Below are 26,832 nucleotides of genomic sequence, written 5' to 3' on the forward strand. Positions count from 1 at the left end.
CAGATAACACAGATGTAGAACTAGAAAATTTGCACAAAGTAAGTCAAGAAATAACAGAAAAATACTTAAAACCTGAAAGAACAAATAAAAAGGAATGGATGACGGAGGAGATTCTATGTATGATGGAAGACAGAAGAAACGCTAAAGATAATAAGAATTACTACAACAACATAAATAACGAAATAAAAAGGGCTATTAAAATAGCAAAAGAAAATTGGTTTAGCTCGAAGTGTACAGAGATAGAGTCATTACAACAAAAACATGATTCATTTAACCTCCATAAAAAGATTAAAGAAGCGGCAGGCTTATATAAACACAAGAACACTGGATTCCTGACAGATAATCAGGGAAACATAGTACTGGAAATAGAGCATAAAAGAGATATTTGGATCAAATACGTGGAAAAAACTTTTGAAGATATACGAAGTAACACTGGTATTACAACAAACACCAATTGCGAATCTGGACCACCATTTACAGTCGAAGAAGTAAAATATGCCATCAAAAGCACCAAAGATGGTAAAGCAGTAGGCCCTGATAATTTTCACTCAGAATTCTTAAAACTTATGGACTATGATGGCATAAAATGGTTGACAAATATATTTAACAGTATATATGATACGGGCGTGGTTCCCCAAGAGTGGTTAGTGTCAACTTTTATAAATCTTCCAAAAAAACCCAATGCGAGAAAGTGCGAAGACTATAGAATTATAAGCCTTATGAGCCATTTACTTAAAACATTTCTAAAGGTCATCCACAAAAGAATATATACAAAATGTGAGGAACAACTAACAAGAACACAATTCGGATTTCGTGATGCTCTGGGAACACGGGAGGCCCTTTTTGCTGTACAGGTGCTATTTCAGAGATGCAGGGATGTGAATTGTGATATATACGTATGCTTTATAGATTACCAGAAGGCATTTGACAGAGTAAAACATGACAAATTAATGACTCTAATGCAAGAAATTGGAATTGACAACAAAGATCTTAGAATTATCAGAAACATTTACTACAATCAAACGGCCAAAATCAAAATAGAAGACCAGTTAACTGATAAAATTGCAATAGAACGTGGAGTACGACAGGGCTGTATTTTGTCTCCATTGTTGTTCAATATTTATTCTGAATGGGTATTTAAGGAAGCTTTAGACGGTTGTGCGAAAGGAATACTAATAAACGGTGAATGGTTGAATAACATTAGATATGCAGATGACACTATAGTTTTTGCCGATAATCTGAATGACTTACAGATATTAACAAATCGCATAACAGAAGTCAGCAACAGATACGGACTAGCTCTTAACATAAAGAAAACCAAATTTATGACAATTAGTAAAAAACCAATACTAAACGCTCAACTTACAATCAACCAACAGAATATCGAAAGAGTCGAGCAATATACATATCTAGGCACCAATTTAAATAGCCAATGGGACCACTCAACAGAAATTAAACAGCGAATAATAAAAGCAAAAGCAGCATTCGTTAGAATGAGAACTATTTTCAACAGTCGAGACATCATCATTAAATGTTCACATTAAACACATATCATTAAAAACAAAATGCCGTCTATTGAACTGCTACATATTCACAGTTCTGCTCTACGGAATGGAAGCATGGACACTGACTGTTGCATCTATGAATCGGCTCGAAGTTTTCGAAATGTGGTGTTATAGGCGCATCTTACGTATATCCTGGGTTGACAGAGTTACTAATGTGGAGGTCCTGCGTAGAATGGGGAAAGAATGTGAAATTCTCATGACCGTCAAAACTAAAAAGTTGGAATATCTAGGTCATGTAATGAGAAATCAAGAACGTTACGGCCTTCTCCAGCTGATTCTCCAAGGGAAAGTAAATGGTAAGAGAGGACCGGGAAGAAGACGCATTTCCTGGCTTCAAAATTTGCGAAAGTGGTATAACACGACTACCACTGAACTGTTCCGCGCTGCAATAAGCAAAGTGAAGATAGCCGTGATGATCGCCAACGTCCGGAACGGATAGGCACTTTAAGAAGAAGATATCAAATGATAAGGAAGATATGGAGCACATGATGCGTAAGTTAATTGAAGAGTACAAAATCTGGTGCTTGTTCTGAGGCATAATACTGTTTCTATGAGCTGTATGGTTTTAAAGTCTATCAGTAGAGTGCTAACCTGGCTGTAGACCCCCCCCCCTTCCTTTATCCGGGCTTGGGATCGGCAACAGAGCTACTCGATCCACCCAACAAAACTGAAGGCGGAGTTGTTCACATTGTCCAGCTATGGAGACCTGGACAAAGAGATCAAGTACAGAAAGCAAATAGACTGACAGGTTGCCTTAATAACACTATATGACGAAACAGACGCATTAAAACTGAGATGAAGTTAAGAATTTATAAAGCCAGTCTAAGACCAGTAATGACATATGCATCAGAAACAATCAGATGAGAGTACTGAGAAGAATTACAGGAAATACGTTGAGAGATCGAAAGGAAAGTGAAGACATTAGAAGAAAACGTAGCGTACAGTGTATAAACGAATGGACAGCAAATAGAAAAAAGAATGGAATGACCACGTAGGCAGAATGGAGGAGATCTGTGTGGTAAAAATAGTAAGAGATAAATCACAAATCGGCAGAAGTATCGGACGACCGCGCAAAAGATGGAATGACCACCTTCCATAAAGATATTAATCCACCGATGAACAAGCAGAATTGCTTATCAAGAGGAAGAAGACGAAAATCTGGGTTTTAGGAAGAAAAGTTTAAGAGTTAACATCCAAAAAACCAAATACCTCTGTATCGATGAAGAACTCAGCAATCTTAGGTGAAATAATGGTAGAACAATAATACACTGCCAAGATTATAACAATCTGAAAGTAAATTTTGACTCAATTGGAGTGTAGAACAAAGAAATGTAGAGAAAAAGAACAGTCAAAAATTGTATGGAATAAAAGCGTTACAAAGAAAATGTAATGTAATATATATATATATATATATATATATATATATATATATATATATATATATATATATATATATATCTATAAATTTTTAAAATGAAGTTAGTGTCGATGACGATTAAAGTAAACTGTAAACCCAAGCTAGTAACGCTTATAAGCCGATGTTAGGAATATTTGTAGGTATTCCATTAGTACATCAACAATTTACCCATATAAATCACCATCTTTTGTACTCTTTTCGTCGAATAAGAACGGTAAACAAAATAAATATAGATGGTTGCATTTCGATTCAATTCGAGTCCCTCATTATTCCCTTACACGTGTTTCTACCTGTTTTCAAATTCAGTCCTCCCACAAAGTCTTCCTGATGAAACTTAAAAGTTGAAACACGTGTAGGAGAATGGTGAGAGACTCGAATTGAATCGAAATGCAACCATCTATATTTATTTTGTTTATCGTTCTTACTTGACGAAAAGAGTACGAAATGATGGTGATTTATATGGGTAATTATTGATGTACTCGTGGAATTGGTCTGATCAATAAACTGCCCCTCTTTTCACAAACATGACAGTTATTTTTGTGTGTGATTCCTGTCTGGTTAAACAGTAGTCAACGGTTTGTTCTGTTTGCACGTTTATATTCAAATAAACATCTCCGTTTAAATTATGTACATACTTACCATATTTTTGTTCTATCCCTACGCCCATGAGACCATGTTCAAAACACATATCCATAACGGACTTTTTGATTTCTCCCTTATTTTCCATTTCTCTAACGTACGGGGCTATATTGGCTTTGCAAAACTTAGCAACGTTGTCCTTTAACATGTTTTCGTCTTCTGTCAGTATAGTCAAAGGTACATGTTTTTCCTTGTAGTCATGTTTGCTTCTGTTTTGTTGTAGTCTGATGGGCCTTCTTCGAAAAATCGTACTGGTTCTTCCTATGCCGCTCATTGTCGATTACTAAAAAATGAGATAAGGTGCATAAATTTCCTCAGAAAAGAAAATAAATTGAAAATATTTTTAGCATCCGGGGGTTGGGAAACCCTGATCTACGATATATTTACCGATGACGTTGGTATTCACAATCTTCTACGTCGCATACGGGACATAAAATTAAAGGGAAAAAGGGGCAGTAGCAAAAGATGACAGGATACAGGTTCTCTAAACCTGTAACATTTTGGATATATATATCAGAGAAGAATACACGAATACACGCCGCACCCTTTTTTGCATTGGCAAAAAATCATTTTCAAAAGTTCATTTGAATTTTTCGAAAAAAAAAAATCGTTTTAAAAACATAGCTCTTTCATTTTTATTGATAAAAGATACAAACTCATTTTTGAAAAGTTTTTTCAAAAATGATTTTGTAGGGTTTTTTGAAGAGCTATAAGACTATTTAAATTAAATTCCGTAAGATCCCTTAGTTTTTAAGTGGGGTGAGTTTAAAGGGCTCGAATAAGGGGGTGTTAGCTCGTAAATAGAGGTTTTAAACGGCTATACCTCGCTAAATATTCACTGTAAAGCACATCTATGGACATGTACATTTTAGTTATTAAAAAAGCTACAATTTAGTACCATTTCACTTTTTTGTATCTCCAGTATTTTCGTAGATATTTTGAAGGAAAGGGTGAAATATACGAGATTGCAAAAAATCAATTTATCTTTAAACTTCAATTTTTCTAAAATTAGGCCTTTTAAATAGGTCAAACTTCTTGGGTGTATTGATAATACATATATAAAAATAATTACAGAAGGGTGAAGATCAATTTTAATTAAAGGGTAGTTATGGGGTTGTTTTCACTGATTTTGTCCTAAAAAAAAGTAGGTACCGACCTTATTTTGATAGAAACTTTGTTTTTAAAGGTCTAATTGTATACTTGAAAAAAGATTCTGTAAATTTTCCTCGAAAAATGCAAAGTTTTCCCATTATTTGGCTTTGAATATTTCAAATTATACATTTTACGAAAAAAGCTAACCTTTAACATGCCGTATCTCGGTTAGTAAAAGATACAATTTTAATATCTACAATTTTTTTGATTAAATGCAAATTTTAGAGTTATTCTCAAAAAACCCTCTAAAAATGTCGATTTTTCGTCGAAAAACTGTTACTTTCAACCGCGAATAACTCAAAAAATATTGGTTTTACGAAGAAAACGTAAAAAACATTTTTTCCTTAGTATTACTTTTTCCATCGATTTCCATGGTTAAAATGTAATGAAAAATTCCCACTCCCGAAATGGGGTGGCAACCACCCCCAAGGTTTTAGCGTATAGCGCCATGATATAGAATTGTGATCCTTGGGATATTCTCTATCTTTTGCGAAAATTTCAAGTAGAAAAAATCGCGAGCCAAAATGCTTCATTTCCTGGCCTAGATTATAGTCATTACCATTTTAAGTTCTACTGATATAAATCGGGCAATATTTTATTCATCTATCTAATAGGCGAGCGGTTTACCCCTCAAAAGACGCTTAGAAACAGAATATACCTACTAAAATTCTTTTTGCATTTCTAATGCACCAAACCTTTTTTATTCAATTCTATATATTTTTCCAAGATGAAATGTATTTTTTTTTTAATTTTTACAAGTGGGCCGGCAATTGTTATTAACAAATAACTTATACAAAAAAGAAATTTCACCGAATTGCTTCGGAATTAATTTTTTTAAGTGTATCTCATCAAAATAAACACTTTTTTACTCTTGATAATTTTTCGAAAAATGCTTCCTTTTCGAGTTATTTGCATTTTTTTGTTGAAAAAATGCCTTAATTAGTGATTTTTTGGGATTTTTTTTCTAAAAAACTACTAAATGAATTGCAAATCTACAAATAGCTTTATAATCTTTAAACCGTCGAGTACAAGTTAGAATATTTTGACAAGGATAATTTTTTTTCTATCTTGCTAAAAACGTGGACCCAAATATTTCGAATATGCCTTTCGAGCAGTCTACCGCTAAGTGTGTACAGCGGTTGCGGCGATACAGGCGTGCGGCGCGTAGAAATATTTGTTTAAATTTAAAAAAATAATTCAATACAAATATTACGTACAATTTATTAAAAAAAAAGATATTTCTAATTATTTTTATATAGACATATTATAATTAAAACAATTAAAATTAATTTTTTACAATGCTATAATAATGTAATTTTTCTTTTAATATACGTGGTGACTATATTATTGAATGTTTAATTACAGTGAAATACATTAAGCAATATATAATTAATTTTTCATTAAAAAATATAATAAAATTAAAATATAATACCTATTAATTATACATCGTTTTCATTCGTCAATAATTTGAAAATTTTCGTCAACAGCAACAGGATTTCCATCTAATAAGCTGATTTCATTGTCTTCAATAAAGTCGTCTTTAACATTTTTACAATTCTCTGGTGTACATGCACATACCGCGCAGCATTCTAAATTATAGGAAATACAATTACAATTTTTCGTAGAACATTTTCCGGTACATGAGCAGAAATGCTTTTGTAACATATCTAAACTAGTTTCGCCTTCAAAATAATTAAAATCGAAACAATTATTTTCCATTGTCCAACCATGGGTTAATGGATCAAGAGATGAAATAATATTGTTTTTTTGCTTGAATCCATTCATTTATTTGCCACTTTGCTCTTAAGTAATGTTGTAATAATGCTGGTTTCGAAGGTGGTAATTTTTCATTAGATGCATTTTTTTAATGCAATATTATATCTTAATTAATTTATGGATTCATGATATTTTTTAAACTTATTTTGAGGGTCATACAGTTTAGATAAAAATAGAGTCAAAACTGTAAGTCCTTCATCTAAAGGTAAAGTAGGCAAATTTCTTAATTTTTCCAATTGACTATCAGTTAATTTCTGCAAAGCTTTATAAGCCTTCTTTTTTCCCATATCATAAACTTGTGGTATCACAACTTGTTATAGAATGCATTATTAGCATACTGTTGCACATTATTTTTGCAATTTGATGTACAGGTATATATCGAGAACGATCCACATTTTTTACAATATTTCCTGTGTGAAACCATAAAAGTGGTTCACTTGTGAAATCATGATAATGAGATAAAAGTAAAATAAATATATCTGTGTCTGGAAATTTAACAATAATTTGAATTTTTTTATCGAAATGCTGCTCAAATCATATATATACATATATATATATATATATATATATATATATATATATATATATATATATATATATATATATATATTACATTATTAAAAAAGTCGAAAAGATTCGAGCGCCTATAGCAGTTCAACCGCTGTACACGCTTAGCGGGATAATCTCGAAAGGCATATTCGAAACATTTGGGTCCACGTTTTTAGCGAGATAGAAACTATTTATCCTTGTCAAAATATTCTAACTTGTACTCGACGGTTTAAAGATTATAAAGCTATTTGTAAAATTGCAATTCATTTGGTAGTTTTTTAGAAAAAAAAATCCCAAAAATCACTAATTAAGGCATTTTTTCAACAAAAAAATGAAAATAACTCGAAAAGGAAGCATTTTTCGAAAAATTATCAAGAGAGAAAAAGTGTTTATTTTGATGAGATACACCTAAAAAAATTGATTCCGAAACAATTCGGTGAAATTGCTTTTTTGTATAAGTTATTTGTTAATAACAATTGCCGGCCCACTTGTAAAAATTTAAAAAAAAATACATTTCATCTTGGAAAAATATATAGAATCGAATAAAAAAGGTTTGGTGCATTAGAAATGCAAAAAGAATTTTAGTCGGTTGATGCTCTGCTTATAGGGGTAAACCGCTCGCCTATAAATTCCTCTGTTTAAGAAAAAGAGCCGCTGGGGCACCTTTTGGGCACAACTAACAAACAATTTCACTTTAGATTGTAGTTAAGTACCAGAAGTCAAGAAAAAAAAAAGTTATTTATTTCTATTGGTCTTTTTTAACTTCATTTTCAGGTAATAAACTATATTTTTTTAGAAACGTTATAGTAATTAAGACACATTAAACTATAATTGATTAATTAAAGAACAATATTAAAACTAAAAATAGAATGCAGTTAAGCCTTTCATATTGGCATTTAAAAAATTGCGTCATTTCGATTTTAAATTTCGTCCTTTATTGTATTCAATTCAACTTTCAAAATGTTTTTCTTAATTATTTTGTAACATCAACAATTCATTACATGTGAATACAGGTATTATATTGCTCTTTTAAGTGCGTCTATTTGTTTTACGATTTTTTGTTTGATTTTGAAGTTAGTAGTTGTAGTCAGAGAAAAACCGAACACATGTTCGGTGTGTGTTCGTGTATGTGTGTTCGGTTATTCTATGGTTGTAGTTTTAAAATTTAATTCTTGGTATTCTTTGGCCTGGCTTGCTCTTTTAACTGAGTTTAACTCTCCGCTTTAATATCTTAAATACACTAGAATCTCACTACTCCGGCATTATTAAAAACCAGAGGGTGCTGGATTATTGGAATGTTCGGACTACTGGATTGAAACAATTAAATGCTGTATCTGGATTTACTCTTACAGTTGTGGTAGCTGGCGACACCGATATTTCTACTAGGCTTTCTTCTTCTTGTACTGCTTCACATATTTCTTTATCTGTCATAATTTGCTGTTTCTTCAGTCCCTTCAAATCAAGAATTTCTGATACATTTTGAAACCAATCGGCGATAGGTACGTTTATTATTATTATTATCTTCAGCATCACGTTTTTTTTGTTTCTTGGGATACATCAATCATTATATGCCGTAATTATGTCCATGATGATCGGATTAAGTCAAAACAGAGCTACATGTGTGAGCGAGACAGAATACAACATCGTTCAAATTAATTTTTTTAAGATTCTGCGTTATGTCACCAACCTGGGAAATAATATGGATGAGACATATATTTTTATACAAGGACTTTATTTTTTGGTTAATAATTTGATCCATAGGTTACAATAAAGGTGTGCAGTGCAGTTTGGTGGTATGAAGATGGATTGGATATTCCTATCATTCGATTTATGTCATTGTTCATTTGTGTGACCTACACCATTGTCAAGTATGATTAAAGCTTTTATGGGCAAGTTGGATCTTTGCATAAACTTCTTCACTTTTGGAAAAGAGTCGTTATGAAACCATTCACTAAATACCTATCTCGTGACCGCGTGAACTATTTTTTGACCGCCCTAAAATTGAGCTCTTTGCTTGATAAGTAAGCCAACACATGTGGTCGTTAATGATTTCTCTCATCTGTTTGATTATTCTGCAATATTAAAACTCAACGAATTATTACAATCGATAACAAAACAAATTTTATGCGTTTAAGAAGGAAGCCTTTAGGTTATCGAGAACCAAAGTTATATCAGTTTTAATTGTAACTTTAATATGAGGTACTAAATACGTGATCGCTAATTTTGCTTAAATTGTAAGGTTTTAGAAAGTGGCGAAAATTTAGATTTAGATGTTGCATACCTTCAATTAAATTTTTGTACAATTTGAGATTGTCAGGAAAATAGTCCAGGCTGTGTGGAAAAAAGTACTCTCTAATCCAGGAATTTATGGAATGTGGCCTAGGTTATAAAGGGCAACCTCAGGAGCAATCCTCCAGTTCATTCAACAAAAAATTGTTGGTTATTGTGTATTTATGAGCGTTTATAGGTGCAAAATACGTATTTTTTGAGTTTTTTTCATTTTTTGCCTAATGTAAGTGTTGTAATGGGTAATTTCTGTATAGATTATGAAAGTACTCTAAAAGACCTTTAATTTGAGCTGGTACTCGTTCAATTGAATTTATTTGTTATTGCAAAAATGACGAATGAAGGTCAAAATTAAAAAACGTAATATTTATTTGCAAAATTGCTTTTTTATTTATTTCAAACGTATTACATTCAAGCCTATAAAATTACGAATCGAATGAGCCGTAGTAGGCCTAGATCACTTAATTTGTTGCTGAGATACGTTAATTAGTTTATCCCACGACCTTTAACTTTGAATGCTCATAGGATTGCCAAAAAAATGTAGAGGGCTAATTCTTGTTTCATTCTCTTCCTAAAGCCGTAAATTTTCATAATCCACTGGAAAATAATGAAAAAAAAATAACCCGTTAAAAACAATTATTTATTAAGTTGTAAAATTGCAGTTATAAACATTTAGAACTGCAGCGCCCCCTATGTACCCTACACATTTCTAATTTGCAGATTATTGTAGCTGGCTTCGAAACGAAGATTAAAAAAAAAGAATTTTCTACGACCAATAGGAGCCGAGCTAGCATAATTTTTTTTTAAAAATCACAGAGGCTTTATTAATAATAATTAAGAAACGAATCTGGCATCATTTACTACTTAAAAACCTATATTTTCAAGTATTTGTATTCTCCTTAAATTAAAATCATTATTTATTGTTAAAAATGACGAATAAAGTTTACCTTTTTTCAATGTAGCACCGAAACCGCATGTGGCAAACAATGCGGATGCCGTAAGCACGGCCTAAAATGTACGAGAATGTGCGAAAATTGTAATGGAGAGAATTGTAATGGATGTTTTGAATGAATTGTTATATGATTCTGAGGAAATTGTACAACCTACTAAAAAAAAAAACAGTATATTTCTGATTTTATAAATATTGAATCTCATTTTAAAACCATATAAATAAATTCAAATTATTTTACTGTTTATATCTTTGTTTTACTAATTTATTCCTTCTATCAAAGTAATTTGCAATTTAAGATATCGATCGTTCGGAAGAAAAGGGTTACATCTCAAAAATGTTCATTTCTCGATTTATTTCATTAAACTAACTAAAAGGTGCCTACTATTAGGAACGCATGAAGTTTAGAGAGAATCTTCACTACCAGCCAAAAGATGTCCGCATGTAACACGGGGATTTTTGCATTTTTCGCAGAATATTTTGTACAAGATCGTTGTATAACAGTTTGTCACCGTTAGTGTTGTGTAGTGTTTCAAATATTTAGGAGAAAGAAGATACATTCGATATTGTTGCAAAAAGTAAGTAGTAAATGCATGTAAATTTTACAACGAAACAGATACATCTCAGAATGTTACAATCTTGGATTAAATTAACTATTTCGCGTTTGTAACAAAGCCGCAACATTTTGTTTTGTAACTGTTTTGAACCAATTTTTTGAGTTAATTTGTTCACATACTATGTTTTATGTCAAAATGTAGCGCTTTTCTTGATTGCTTTTTAAATAGTTACTGTAAAATTAGAACATGTTACACTTTTGACTCAACTTTTGTGGTAAGTTTATTCACAGTCTTTGGGTTATGTCAAAATATATCACTTTTCTTAATACTTTTTGTAATTATTTACGATAATATTTTAGACCTGCAAGTATTTTCGTGCATGAAAAAAATATCAAATATCTAAATTATTAAATAAAGTATCCTTATTAAAAGTTTGTTTAATTATAAAAAAATCTTTTGATAGTTTTTTCAACAAAAATAACCAGTTTAGTTAACAAAGGTGTTTTGTATACAGGGTGTTACATTTTTGACCTAATGGTTTTTCATTTTTTGTCTGACAAACTACAATGTGTGTTGCCAAATTAAGGAATTTTAGAGAACTTATTTTATTTTTAGCATCACGTAGTCTTAAATATGGCATTTACAAACCGAACCCAAAGGATACTTGCCGGGTGTCATCCTAATTTACTATTAGATTTCAAAGCGAATATGCCCAATTTGTTAGGTGGTACCGTCGAACAATCTGAAATTGAAAATGTATTGGTTGAAGACGTTCCAGAAATAATGCAATATGGGAACGAAGAAATGGATCTATTAAAGTGCAGTAAAAATTGCTCGGTCAATACTGATGCTAGCAGTCAAATATTATTAGGTAAATTTACATTATTATAATATATTTCCTTATTGACTTATTTTACTTTAAAGACATACCAGAAATAATGCACTATGAGATCGAAGAAATTGATACATTGAAAAGCAGTGAAAATTGCATAGTCAATAAAGATGCTATTCTTTCAAAGGAAAAAGAGCAAGAAACTTTACACATTCCAAGGGTGTCTAATTCAAACAAGAACGTTAAAGGTAAATTGAAGTTTTAAGGCGATATTTTGTTTATTAACTTAATTTTCATTTTAGATGTCCAGAATTTGGTTATAGAAAAAACACAAAACTGTTCATTTGCTTCATCTACCAGAAGTTCATCTTCGTCATCGAACTCTTCGTCAAGTTCATCAACAAGTAGTAGTGACTCAGATTCTGAAAATGAACCATTTGGATCTGATGACAGTGTTAAGGATCCACCCTATATTAAATCGTCATCAGATTCTGATGATATTGATTCAAGTAGAGAAGCAGAAAATATTAATCTGTCAAAAAATAGAAAATTACTTGATCCGTCCAAAACAGAAAAAAAAGGAAAAAAACGATTGAGAAATCCAGGCTTATGGCAAAAAAATATAGCAAAACAGTTGAGAAATAGCGGCCAAAGTTATGTTGGCTTAATTAGTGTAAAAACTGAAAATGGTAGTCAGAAAAAAATTAAAGAAAAACGCCCAAAAAGAATGCTTAAACCACCATGTGGTGAAAAGTGTAAACTACAATGTTCACAAAAAATAGATGAACAGCAGCGATTAAATATTTTCAATGATTACTGGGGATTACAAGATTTAGAGAAACAAAGGCATTATATTTCATCGAATATGCAAAGTATAAACCCGAGGTACAAATACAGTAATGCAGCTAATCCAAGAAATCCTAATAATGCATACTCTTTTATCATCGATAATAAAACTGTACGTGTTTGCAAGTATTTTTTTTTAGCTACACTGTCAATCAACAATAGAGTCATTCAAACCGTTTTAAAGAAGCAAAAAGTTTGCGAAAGTGGAAAAATTGTTGAAACTGATAAGCGCGGTACACATAACAACCACTATAAAGTAGACGAAGAAATAAAAAGTGAAATAAGAAGCCACATAAATTCGATACCTCGAATAGATAGTCATTACTGTAGATCGCATACTTCCAAACAATATATTGAAGGAAACAAAACTCTTGCAGATCTACATCGTGACTATCTTAAAAGTTGCGAAGAAAAACAACGACCAGCGGCAAACTATCACATGTACAGAAAAATTTTTGAGGAAGAATTTAACATTGCCTTTTATATACCCAAAAAAGATCAATGCGACCTTTGTTTGCAATTTAAAAATTCCTCTATTATTGAACAGCAAAATATTTTAGAAAAATATCAGAAACATTTGAAAGAAAAAGATTTAAGTCGCAAAGAAAAAGATAATGACAGAAATACTACAGAAAATACTAAAGTAATTGTTTTTGATCTGCAGGCAGTTTTGCCTTGTCCTGTAGGAGATACTGCAGCTTTCTATTATGTTTCAAAGCTTAATGTACTAAATTTTACGTTGTATGATATTAAAAACCACCAAGGTACTTGCTTTATGTGGCATGAGGGTGAGGCACAAAGGGGAGCGAATGAAATAGGTTCCTATCTTTTTAAATTTTTAGAAAATATGAGCAATCAAAATGAAGAAGATTTAAATGTAATACTTTATTCCGACAACTGTACAGGCCAAAACAAAAATAAATTCATAATAGCTCTTTATATTTATGCAATATTAAAATTAAATATAAGTTCAATCACCCATAAATTTCTTGTTTCCGGCCATAGCCAAAATGAAGGTGATAGTGTACACGCGACAATAGAAAAGGCAATAAAACTATACAGAAAATCAAGCCCTATTTACGTTCCTGATCAGTATGCTTGCATTATGAGATCAGCAAAAAAAACCGGAAAAACATATAAAGTAAACGAACTTTGTTTTAAGGATTTTATGGATTTAAAAAAATTAACTTCTGACTTGTTTGTGAATATCCCTAAAAATGTAAAAACTTCGTCATTTAGGGTAATCAAATTAGAAAAAAAGAATCCAAATACATTATTTTATAAAAATTCTTTTGAAGATACAGATTTCTGCCAAGCGGAAATTATTAGTTCTAGAAAAACTGTTAGTATAGAACAAATCAAAATAAAAAATGCATATTCCACGAAACCTGGTATATCAGAGGCAAAAAAAACAGGTTTGATATCATTAGTCGAAAAGAAAAAATGCGTACCGCCATATTATTTTGATTTTTACAATAATTTGTAATGCTTTAATCTAATTCTTTTAACGATTTTAGGTATGTATTAAATAATTATAAATTAAGTTAACATTGTTACAACTTGTAAACATTTACTAATTTTTAATTCAAAACCGTTGCATGTATTTTTTTATAACAATAAATAAACAGTTAGAAAAATCACAATTATGTCATTTAATTAAACCCAACTTAGCCTACTTATTTAAATAAAAATCACAAAGTTTTATTAATTAATGATCAGGTAATAAAAAAAAAACTCCGAAAAAAATCTTAAAACTCGTCTCCTGCAAAAGTAGTTTTTCCGACTTGTAACCCTTTTCTTCCGAACGATCGATATACGTATATATGATGTTTATTTTAATTTATTAAACCAATTATTTAATTTCTCATGAAATTGTACTAAAAATCTAGTTTGACCAAAAGTTTTTAAAATGAATTTTTTTGAGTTTTTTTTTTGAAAAATATATTGTTTTTAAATAGAAATTTTAATCATTTGAACTTTACTTTAACATAATTTTTTACTGATAAAAGATTACACAGCGAGGCAGAGTAAGTATTTAAAAAAAAAAGATAAATACTGAAATAATAGTAGTCTATATTTTAGAATAATAAATTTTTTTAGAAATGGGGATGATTCATGGGGATGTTCTCAATAATAAATAATTTGGTAATAGATTACGTTTAACAGTATTGTAAAAGTAAAAGAATTGAAAAAAATAGAATATTTAAAAAAAACTTTTAGGGGGGTTGGGGGTGGTTTTTTAAGGGTAAAAGTATGAAAGTCCAGATGTTATTATTTCGACGAGCTATCCCAGATTAAAAAAAAATCATCGAAATCGGTTCATTTTTCACCGAGATATTGCAAATTTTTCCGAGCGTAGCCAGTGTCGCTGTGATTTTTTAAAAAAATTATGCTAACTCGGCTCCGATTGGTCGTAGAAAACTCTTTTTTTTATCTTCATCTCGAAGCCAGCTACAATAATCTGCAAATTAGAAATTTGTAGGGTACATAGGGGCGCTGCAGCTCTAAATGTTTATAACTGCAATTTTACAACTTCATAAATAATTTTTTTTAACGGGTTAAAAAATGTTTTCATTATTTTCCAGTGGAATATGAAAATTTACGGCTTTAGGAAGAGAATGAAACAAGAGCCATCTACCATTTTTTTTTTTGGCAATCCTATGAGCATTCAAAGTTGAAGCTCGTGGGATAAACTAATTAACGTATCTCAGCAACAAATTAAGCGATCTAGGCCTACTACGGCTCATTCGATTCGTAATTTTTTTTTTTTTTTTTTATTTAAACAAATATACCCGCATCAACCACTAAGGGTTATTAGCGGGGGGACATACACAAACAGTAAGATACATATTGTTGCATAAAAAACAATATGTATCTTACTGTTTTTTATGCAACAATATGTATCTTACTGTTTGTGAATTTTATAGGCTTGAATGTAATATATTTGAAATAAAAAAAAAAGCAATTTTGCAATAAATATTACGTTTTTTAATTTTGACTTCCATTTGTCATTTTTGCAATAACAAATAAATTAAATTGAACGTATACCGGCTCAAATTGAAGGTCTTTTAGAGTACTTTCATAATCTATACAGAAATTACCCATTACAACACTTACTTTAGGCAAAAAATGAAAAAAACTCAAAAAATACGTATTTTGCACCTATAAACGCTCATAAATAAACAATAACCAAAAATTTTTTGTTGAATGAACTGGGGGATTGCTCCTGAGGTTGCTCTTTATAACCTAGGCCACATTACATAAATTCCTGGATTACAGTGTAAAATCACCCTTTTTTCCCCCACAGCCTGGGCTAAAAGTACTATCCATTTACAAGTGATAAAAAATGCGATTTTCGAAAAACTGACTTTTTTTAACAGCTGGATCTTCGAATTTACTAAATCGATTTTAATTTACCAATGCTCGTTTGAAAGGTATTTAAAAATTCTTTAATTTACTTGTTTCTACAATTGTTTCCTCGTTTGGTTAAATTTTGGCAATTAATTGAAAATCATAAAATTTTGTAAATTTCCTTTTTGTTCTTCTTGACCTATAAAATAAAACTTTTCTTTTGCAGTTTTATAAATTACTATTATCAAAAAGTTAATATTATATAAACATTATAACTTATAACATATATATATATATATATATATATATATATATATACATATATATATGGGCACAAACTGAGAATATTTAATACTAAGGAGGCAATGTTTATAGCTTAAAAATGTGAGAGACTAGACACGTTTAAATTCCTGAGCACTTTGAAGGATCGTTCAAATCTAGAACGGTTTGCCGAAATTGTTGCCAACCTTCTATAAAGAAAACGCCATAAGAAAATATGTGGTAAAATCTTACACGAGTTCACGTGCAGTTCAATGCACGTTTAAGGAAGCGAATCCTACCATATATCGATATTTTCGAGATCATTTAACGTTTTTGAGTGACGAATGACGAATTGTTCGTGTCGATATCACAACTGCGCAAACACGCTCCAAGAGACGTTAAAATGACGGACACATGCAACATCAGATTGCGAAAGACTACCGTAGATTATATTCGCAACATATAAATTTGTAGATTTACTAAATTCAGCGCATACTTGATATTTTGACGTCATTAACCAAACAAAATTTAGTAGTGGTCACCTTTGCCTTAATAAAACAGTGCAATTGACTTACAATGTTCTTGACATATCTTGATTTGTAGAAAATAGGATTACAATAGATTGAAAAATGATGAATAATAATCATTAGACATATTTTATGTGTTTCTGTGTGATACATTGTTGCCGTTATTGAATACCATACATCTAGCCATATAATATATTGTTACATGTATATGAATATTATTTTAAATTAATTCCGTGAACTAAACATAAGCAAGTAACTTTTGCCTAAAAATTCTCGTCAGATTTAATGGACAACAATGTTGTATTTAATAGACAACAGTTATACATAAATCCTTGACGAACTTACGAAAAAAATCTTGTTTAAAACGTTCACAGTTCCATTATATTCAAATGACGGAAATATCACTCACTTTAGTAAGTTTACTTAGGCTGCGACTCTAGAGGATATTGTATTTATGAAACAATGAACTATAAAACTAAAGGTCGTAGAGGTGTTTCACAGATGAAAGTACAATTGGGATTAAATAGTTTTTTATATCGAAAAAATGTGAAAAAGTCGATGTTTTTTCGATTAATAAGCATCAAGCACAAGTGTCAGCGAGGTTATCGTTGTTTACTACGTAACACCTGTGTATTATCTACGAGGGTACTGGGTTTAGACCACCTCGTTCCGTGACAAATGAAATTATTGTCTTTATGAATCTACTGAATTAATGAAAAATCTATTCGCGGTTTAGAAAAATCTCGATTAAATAGATACATGATTTCGAACTTGCTCACTGACCTAAAACTTGACCCTCGTACTTTCTCCCTCTCTGTCTTACTTGCCCACTCTTACTCTACCGGTATTTCAGGTTAGAGTTTACTGTTAAAAAATTAAAGCATAATCCGATCTGGAAACTAGCCAGATTCCAGATCGGATAATAATGAAATAATTTTGGTCTAGTCGTTCAAATCATCCTAGCAGTCATAAGTTCAAAACCGCATTCTACCTCATAACAAATTTTCTCCGTTGGTCTCTCTATCTTCAGCTGCTCTAAGAGTTAGTGAATAAGAATAATCACAGGAAAAACTCTGAAAGACCGAATAAGGAGTAACAAGATCAGAACAAAATGTATTGGACATGATAAAGACGAGTGGACACTCAATAGAAAAAAAAAATAATGGAACGATCACATCGACAGAATGGCGGACACAAGAGTCGTTAAAATAGCAAGGGACAAATCACCGCATCGTAGAAGAATTCGGCAGACCGCGCAAAAGATGAAGTGACAATCTTTCTTAGAGGCAATAACCCACCAACGAACAAGCAAAATTGCTTATATAAAGGAAAAAGAATAGGTGTTAATTTATAAATGCATATTATGATGTTATTTTTCAAGAAAATAAAATATATTTTGGCTATCAAGACTATAACTTTTGTCCTGACCTCGTATGTCGCATGGTCAGATTAGAAACAATATTATGTAGAGATCCTCGTCAAGATTACAAATATAAACGTTTGTTTTGGTTTTTATAATTTGACAACTTCCTGTTTGATATGAGACATAAAAGTACTTTAATAAAAATTATGAATAAAAGAAAACTTCTACAAGAAAATAATTTGATAATCTATGGAGCTGTGGCTAAAGAAAATCTTTGAATTAAGTTTTTGAATTTATGGAATTGAAGAAGTACACATCCAACAATGATTTATGACCTTACACAATGATAATGCAGTATAAATAACGCACTGACAACGGATTATACAATAGATTAATTTATTTATATTAAATGCAGAAACTTACTATGATATGTAAATACTTTCTCGATCAATTGCACCGATAGCAAAGGCATTCACAGTACCCAGTACCACTGCTAGAGAGTGTTAGATTATAAATGTTAATAAAATATTTTTACGCGGTTTTATAATCAAGGCAAGCCGAATAATGAGTTTAAAGCAGTGTTGCCGTGCTCACAATTTAAACTTGTTTCTTTCGACCACAATTGAAGTGATTGAGTGTAAGAACCAAACTATAAAAGGACGATCGTTTGACAACTAAAAGAAAACTGAATGTATCAGCTATAATGGAGTTATTAACACTATGCACCGGCAACACCTGTTTTTAATTCTTCTTTAGGTGCCGTCTTTAATAGAGGTTGGCAAATTCATCTCAGTTATCCTGTGCTTTTCTTATTAAGGTTTCGAGGTCTAATCCTGTCCAATCCTTGATGTTATGCAGCCAGGTTATTTGTCTCTTCCAGACTTCGCTTTCCTTCTATTTTTCCTTCCATTATTAGTTGAAGGAAGTTATATCTCTCGCGTCTGAATAATTTTCAAGATAATTTGTTTTGCGATTTTTAATAATCTGTACAAGTTCACGATCTCTATTCAAATGTCTTAAAACTTCTTCATTTCTAACATGGTCAGTCCACGGAATTTTTAGAATGCAGCGGAATATCCACATCTCAAAGTTTTCCAGGCAGGCTTCGTAACGAGCTAATTGTCAGCGTCCAGGCTTGCATGCGATGTAGTCGAATACTGTGGATTTCATGCGATATCGTAGAGTTAGATCAGGATCTCGGTTGGTGAAAAATTATTTTATTTTTAGAAATTCGTTTCTGACCTTTTCTATTCTTTTTGTTCTGAGCCTAAAGTCTAATGTATCCAGCACCCTATATATTTAAACTTTTCAACTCGTTCAATAAATTGGTTTGTCATTTATTAATGTGTTTATGTTTGGAGTAATCTTTTCCGTGATCACCATTGTTTTTGTTTTCTTTGCATTAATTTTTAGACCATATTTCCACATCCGACAATTAATACCGTATCGTCGGCATATCCGATGTTATTACTAATTCTTCCGTTGACTTAATACCTTCTTGTGCCTGATCCAGAACTCGTGCAGATATCTCCTCTGAGTACAGGTTAAATAATAATGGCGAGAGGATACAATTTTGTCTAACTCCTCTTTGGATTTTTATGGGTTCAGTATTCCTCCATCTCCGTTCTAATAAATGCATTTTAGTTCCAATAGAGTTCACGTTTTATGTTGGTGTCATTGGGATCGATGTTCTTTTTTGTAAACGTTCTATTAGTTTTTCGTGCTTGACTTTATCAAAGGCTTTTTTAAAGATCGCGACATTTTTGCATGAGCACAATGAAACTAAACAATACCTCTCTAGTTCCCATACCGCTCCTGAAACCAAAGTCTTCTGGGCCCATATCCTCTTCGCACTTTTTGTAAATTTTGTTATGAATTATATATTCACATTGAAAAAGTATCAAGTTACAAATACTTGGGGACTTCAATAAACGAAACTGGAGACCAAAACAATGAAATAAAAAGACGTATCGAAATTGCCAGGGTCACCTTCATAAAAACGAGGAAATTCTTCTGCAACAGAGATATAAGCATTCCTTTTAGGATTAAGAATGCTACGTATTTAACACGCCATTATACGGTGTAGAGGCCTGGACTCTCAAACAGAACAACATAAAAAATATTGAAAGTTTCGAGATGTGGTGCTACCGTCGAATGCTGAAGATAAGTTGGGTTGAAAGACTTACAAATTTTGAAGTAATGCAAAGGATAGGAAAAGAAGGATACACGGAACGAAGTCCTTTAGTAATTTATTGGTAGATGTGAGATCAAACTAGAGGGCTTAAAATTGAGCATTTTAGTCACTAATTCAATAAATAAAGCTAAAAACATTATCTTTTTTATTCATAGGTTAGAACAAAACTGCTTATTAATCTAAAATATGATCATACTGTAATAAGATTCATCACAAGAGTATTCGAAAAAAAAACGAGTATTCAATTAGGATTACAAAATACAACATTTTTTCCAATATTTCTCTTTAAAATATATATCACTTCTAATTAGCTTCCTGTTTGATTCGTCATGTTTATAAATATTTACGAAAACACTAATTGACTATCTGTGAAATTACTGACAGTTAAAACAACAAAAGATTAATTTGGAAAGACTTTGAAAATATGTTTATCTAATCGGAGAAATTGTTTCTTGTGTTTTTAAAGCACCAGTTTTACTCTTTGATTAGCTTAATCACTTTGTATACAATAAAGTAATGTATATAGAATAAAAGTATAATAATAGAGCTTCTGAAACTGTTCTTGTAGTGTTTAAGTTGGTTATTGTATATGGGATTAAACCACAATTGATCGTGATTAGAATTACATTTTGCATTGGTTTTGACGTTTAAACAATTTTTTAAATAAAGTTTAAATAAAAATTATTAAACATCCTTAACGTGTAAATGTTTTTAAATTGGCATGGGTGGTAATACCAATTTGACAGTTGACTTGGCCTCGATCTTGTAGGTCTTAGTTAGGTTTTGAGTGAAATTCTGAGAGATTGATTATCCCCCAAATTGTTATCAAATTCTGATCTTTCTGTGCTTTCGCCTGTTTACTAATTTGCCTCTGGAAAACACCTTAAAAACAATCATGAGCAAACTAAAGTAGAATGATACATTGACCACTAAAACGAAGCTGAATGTATGGAGCTAATGTACTGACAACACTTATTTTCAATTATAAAACGATTTTTATAAAGAGGAATGAAAAAAGGATATATAAATACGAACTACAAATATAGTAGAACTCGAAGATGAAAACAAAAATGAAGAATATAAAAGAACCATAAGCAACGGACTGAAAAATAGAAAAATCCAGAAGACATAAATGAGTAATGAATGCCTGCAAAAACTTAGCGGCTGAAAAAATACCACGCATGGAGAAAAATGAAGAAGAAACTGAACAAGCGATTAGTTGGATGAAGTGTGGATTTAGTAGAGGCACGTTATTAGACAAGCAGAAGATTGACATAAACAACTGCGAAAAGAAGAAAAAAAAAGAAAACATGAACAGGTAACAGTAAAATAGCAAAACCAAAAAATAAACAGAAGCAGAAAGTAATGCAAATCGAGAACAACTATGCTATGATAAGTAAGAAAAAATATTAACATGAAACAACATGCACTACTAAGAAAATGGGTGGAGCATTTTAAGGAAAAACTTAAAGGAGACATAAAGGAGGAGATCCTGAGAATCCATTCGTGACAAGATCGAGAAGGGAAATGATACGAGAATGAGCTACGCAAAACAGTGTAAAAAGTACATTATAAGTAAAAATTTTTTTACATATTTTGGATCTTTAGTTACATCCTATAACAACGTTGGTGAGAAAGTGAGGAGACGAATACTCGTGGCAGATCTGAAATCTCGACACTTATTTAAAAGACAATTTGCTAACTTTAAAAGTTATGATCTTTGAAAAATCTTATGACACATGTACAAAGGCTTAAAATAAAATGGCGTCTGTTGGAAAAGATTGTGAATTATTTAAAATATACCAGGACCCGACTATTATAACATTCATAAAAATTGGACGTCTTCAGTGGATGCAACATGTAGAAAGGATGGAAGAAGATGAAATACTGACTAAAATATGCAAACAAATTCCATTAGGATATAGAATAAGGAAAAGACCGAAACTTAGATGTAAGGAACGAATAGAAAAAAATGCGAGTGTTAAAATTTTTATTTCAATTTTTGAAAACACAGTAAGTAGAACACAAACCAGACTAATTCCCAAAAATGGTTATCAAGCCATGGATGATTATAAAACCAGGTCTTTTCTCAGAAATGTTTACATTCAATTGGTCCAATAGATTACGATAATAACCAAAATAGTTTTACCAGTTTGGAGGTACTTTTGCATCTCAAAAAACTGATGCTAATACTTTGTTCTCTGATTTCTGACCCATAAAAGGCTTTGAAGGCGAAGTACCTGATTCAGACGACTCTTTAGCATCTTATTTTGATTTAACATCATTATCATAGAGTAAACGAAGCATCAAATTCCTTGTACACTTTTTAAAAGGGTACACAGTCGCGTTCCCCGAGTACGACAGAGAGAACTGACGCAAAGCAGTCCCTGCATGTCTTTCTAATGGGCCGGGCTTATCGCCCTCGTGACCTTCTCGTTGGTCATTTAGGTTACGTGGTCGATAAAGCTGGCAACTTAGAAAGAGATGCAGGGACTGCTATACGTCAGTTTTCCATGTCGCGATGGAGGAACGCGACTGTATTGCAGCACTGTCTATGTGTATTATATGTCTATCACCATAACCATAACCCTTTTTAAATCGGTCCAAATGTTGGATAAGTCGCATTGGAATATGTTTTCTTTTTGAAACCCACAACTTCAGCCAAAATATTGCTCACACTATTTAACGAGGTTCATAGCGCTTCTACTAAATCTCTCTCATGAGTTAATTGACGAGTTCATAAAAACCATACCTTGCTACAAGATTTTTGCTACGGTTGCTGGTGTTCATCTAAGTTTTGAATATCCTCCACTCTATCCTTCAGTGTACGTACTCATTTAAATTCACCAGTTCATCTTTCTACTGTTCTAATTATTGTAAGTGGTAATTAAGTAAAATATATTTGTACAAATACAAATATAAATATTGCCTGCAACAATTATGGCATAAGTATCAATATATAAAAAACTAAGTATATGGTCTTCAGTAAGAACATGACACAACCAACACATATTAGTATAAACGGCAATCAAATTGAAAAAGTATCAAGTTACAAATACTTGGGTACTTCAATAAACGAAACTGGAGACCAAAACAATGAAATAAAAAGACGTATCGAAATTGACAGGGCCACTTTTATAAAGATGAGGAAATTCTTCTGCAACAGAGATATAAGCATCCCTCTCCGATTAAGAATGCTAAGGAGCTACGTATTTAACACGCTATTATACGGTGTAGAGGCCTGGACTCTCAAGCAGAACAACATAAAAAATATTTGAAAGTTTCGAGATGTGGTGCGACCGTCGAATGCTGAAGATAAGTTGGGTTGAAAGAGTCACAAACTTTGAAGTAATGCGAAGGATAGGAAAAGATCCAGAAATTTTGTCAACGATCAAACGAAAACTCGAATATTTGGGTCACCTGATGAGAGGGCATAAATACGCATTACCTCAATATATTATATTGCAAGGAAAAATATAAGGAAAACGGAATAAAGGCCGTAGAAGAATGCCATGGTTGCATAATCTGAGAGAGTGGTTTGGCTGTACCACTAATGAACTCTTTGGGTCAGCTGTAAACAAGGTCAGGATAGCCTTGATGATTTCCAATCTCCGATAGGAGTGGCACAAGAAGAAGACAAACATATATCTTAGCCAATCTTGTGGAATTTTGATAGTTTTATATATATTACTAGCTCACCGGCCGAACTTCGTATCGCCTTATATTAAGTAATGTATCAAAAAAATTTTATTTAAAATCCTTTATAAAAGGTATATAATAAAATACCCAAACGGGCTATATCACAATTACAAAACGTTTTCGGAATCTATATTCCATCATCAGTGTAACTAAGTGTACATGTTTTGAGCCACTAAAATATTTGGGTAAAAACCCGTTAAATGTTGTTAGTTTAAATTTCTGTTACATTATAAATATGTATTTATAAGTTGAGATGTTAAAGTTACCAGTGGAATGGCAGCGTACGACTGTACAGCGTAGAGTCGTTGTGGCTGACTCATTATTGCAAAACGATAAATTCGAATTGTACGTGATGTGGCTTGACGTTTCAGTTACTAGATGGCGCGAATGACTAGATGTGGTTTAAATCATTTTTGTTAATTGTAGAACGGCATTTTGCCAGTTTAAAAAGTGGAATAACTCAATTCCTTTAAAAATATAGGTTGACTCATTATTGAATAACATCATCCAATTTCACTATTAATGATTTCTGGACAGGTGCTTTTCCAGTTTTAATGTTTTTCAATGCGTATTTTATTTTTAATGGTAGAAAGGGTAAATTATTATCAATGTTTAAACGTCTGTTCATATCTTGTTCCCTGTTGTCTGAGAATAGATTTTGTATATATGTTTCCCATTCGTCGTTTATTTCTTCTAATGTTGCAGGACCCTATCATCCATGCTTGTTAGTATTCCACACTGTCTATTATTTCTATTTCCAGTTAGTTAGTTATTTTTTTCTTGTGGTGAAGTTTGTCATCGTTATTTTTCTGTAAGTATTCTATCTCTTTACATGTTTCGGTAAGCCACTTTCCCTTTGCCTCCACTTTCTTCTTAGTTGTTTGTGAATTTCTTTATGTTTAGGTACTGTTATCTTTATTCTTGTGTTGTCTTCTTAAATTTATCATTTCTAATATTTTATCATTCATCCATGGTTATTTTGCCTGTTGGTTTGTGTTTTTTAGATTGCCTTCAGTTTTTTAATTATTGTTTTTAATTCAGACCACAAATTGAAAGGATCTTCTCTCCCCATTTCGATTTCTTAACCATATAATCTTTTCTGTAGGTCTATAAATTTTAGGTTGTGTTTATTTTTCAATGATTTGTTTTAAAGCGAATAGATGATCGGCACACGATTTTTCTGCCTTGAACCCATATTGTTCTTCTGCTTTTTGTTATTTATATTCATCCTGAGTGATTTTTGTTATGGATTAGTTGCTATTCGATTAAAGTTAGTTCAAATCTGATACAAAAGCATAGAAATTTATATTTCTTCAGTTGCGGCTAGTTAGATTGGCAACATTGGGAAAATAAACTAAATCAATTCATAGATAAAAAAATTACTATTTTCTAACGAGTTAACAATGAATGAAATATTTAATTTGGAAATTATCATAATAATTATTTAATATACTAACCATATTTTAGAATAAAATACGAATAAATATTCAATTAGATATGGGAACCAAAAAAGACAAAGAGATAAATAATAATCGTCACATTTTTAATTAATTTTCAATTGCTGCAATAGCGAAGATCTTTATACTGGTAATTTCTATCTATATGTTTATTGAAGCCTTCTTCTTCGTGTTATTGGACATGGTCCTGTTTATTCTATCATCCCAGCTCTTGTGATGGTAATGTCCAGCTCTCATAACACCTTTTCGGAGTCTTCCTGGTGGTCTTTTTGTATTGAGTTTATGTGTTTTTGTCTATTTCGCGATTCTTCCTGGATCCATTCTGTCGACATGATCTCTCCATCTGCGGCGTCGTGTATGTATGTGTCCATCTCACCACATCCTGGACTCGATTTTCTCTTAATTTATACTCATTACTTATTATATATCTGAGAGAAATTCCTCGTATGGTTATTTAAAATTGATTTCCACGCGAAATCAATTTTAAATAAAATTTGTATCACCTCGACGGTAAAAATTCGATATGATTTGATTAGAGTGTCCTATCGACAAAAATCAAAATGCATTAAGATAATAAGTGCAGCATGTTCAAAACTTTCACAAAATTTATTATAAAATCTTATCACTACAGCTCTTTCGGCAGAGTGCCTTTCTCTAAGTTTTGCATATAGCCATAAAGACAAAAAATATGTAGACTTAAAGTACTTATTGCTTTTCAAAATATGTCCCACCAAGATCGTTACACTTTTGCATACGTTCAAACCAATTGGTTAAACAGTTATTCCAGTCTTCAGTTGACACCTAAAAAATCGCTGTTTTAAAGGCATCGAAGGCTTCTTCTGGCGACTGGACTCACTGCCTATGCATTGAATTCTTGATCTTTGGGAACGTGAAGAAGTCGTTGGGTCTTAGGTAGGGGATGGTGGATGGTTTAACAATTTGATGTTTTGAAGCTCAAAAACTCTATTGTCTTTTGGGCAGTGAGAGCACTTGCATTGTCCTGATGTAGAATGATTCGCCGTTGTTTGTTGCTTTGTCTGAGTTTCGCCATAACTTCTGGTAAACAAACGATTATATACCAATCAGAATTAACCGTTCTTCGATCTTCTAAAGCAATTGTTGCCACATGATTAGATTTTGACACAATGTTGCGACCATTGTCTTTGAGAAACTTCGCGAGCGGATCACTTTTGTTGGTTTTTCCACATCGTGAAACACCCACATAGCGCATTGGTGTTTATTTTCCGGTTCGTAGGAAGATTCATCTACTAAAAATACTATAAACGTTTTTTGAGGTTCCTTTGTTGAACCAATGTTTTTCGACACCAATTGACGCTAACCGCCTTTTGCTCTTCTGTGAGCAAATGAGGGATCCAACGAGAAACCAACTTCGTAACACCCAGCTCTTTATG

The 26,832-nt window shown here is 31.8% G+C and overlaps 3 protein-coding genes across 4 annotated transcripts in view; 2 read left to right on the forward strand and 1 right to left on the reverse strand.

Moving 5' to 3' along the window:
* LOC140445915 (short/branched chain specific acyl-CoA dehydrogenase, mitochondrial-like) overlaps positions 1–18,641 on the reverse strand; it is a 28,518-nt gene extending 9,877 nt beyond the window's left edge. The window contains exons 1-2 of the mRNA XM_072538351.1: positions 18,494–18,641; positions 3,622–3,904 (exon numbers count right to left, since the gene is read on the reverse strand). Of these exons, the coding sequence (XP_072394452.1) occupies positions 3,622–3,895 (274 nt within the window). The 5' untranslated portion in view covers positions 3,896–3,904; positions 18,494–18,641. The remainder of the gene's footprint in view (positions 1–3,621; positions 3,905–18,493) is intronic.
* The window catches only part of LOC140445914 (uncharacterized), a 68,761-nt gene that overhangs the window by 27,138 nt on the left and 14,791 nt on the right, over positions 1–26,832 (forward strand). The gene's annotated exons all lie outside the window — the stretch shown is intronic.
* On the forward strand, positions 10,590–14,410 carry LOC140445913 (uncharacterized). Of its 2 annotated transcripts, XM_072538349.1 has the most exons (4): positions 10,590–10,815; positions 10,888–11,761; positions 11,815–11,970; positions 12,025–14,410. In XM_072538349.1, the coding sequence occupies exons 2-4, from the start codon at positions 11,524–11,526 to the stop codon at positions 14,052–14,054; spliced, it is 2,424 nt and encodes an 807-aa protein (XP_072394450.1). In that variant the 5' UTR covers positions 10,590–10,815; positions 10,888–11,523; the 3' UTR covers positions 14,055–14,410. The 2 variants fall into 2 exon arrangements, with proteins under 2 accessions (XP_072394450.1, XP_072394449.1); XM_072538348.1 differs by having other exon boundaries at positions 10,590–11,761.

The sequence above is a fragment of the Diabrotica undecimpunctata genome, chromosome 7, assembly GCF_040954645.1.
Source record: "Diabrotica undecimpunctata isolate CICGRU chromosome 7, icDiaUnde3, whole genome shotgun sequence".
In the NCBI taxonomy this organism is placed as follows: Eukaryota; Metazoa; Arthropoda; class Insecta; order Coleoptera; family Chrysomelidae; genus Diabrotica; species Diabrotica undecimpunctata.

Coding starts and splice junctions, on each gene's coding strand:
- LOC140445913 (XM_072538348.1), top strand. CDS start 11,524: ATGGCATTTACAAACCGAACCCAAAGGATACTTGCCGGGTGTCATCCT. Junction 11,762..11,814: donor TAGCAGTCAAATATTATTAG/GTAAATTTACAT, acceptor TTTACTTTAAAG/ACATACCAGAAATAATGCAC. Junction 11,971..12,024: donor TTCAAACAAGAACGTTAAAG/GTAAATTGAAGT, acceptor TTTTCATTTTAG/ATGTCCAGAATTTGGTTATA.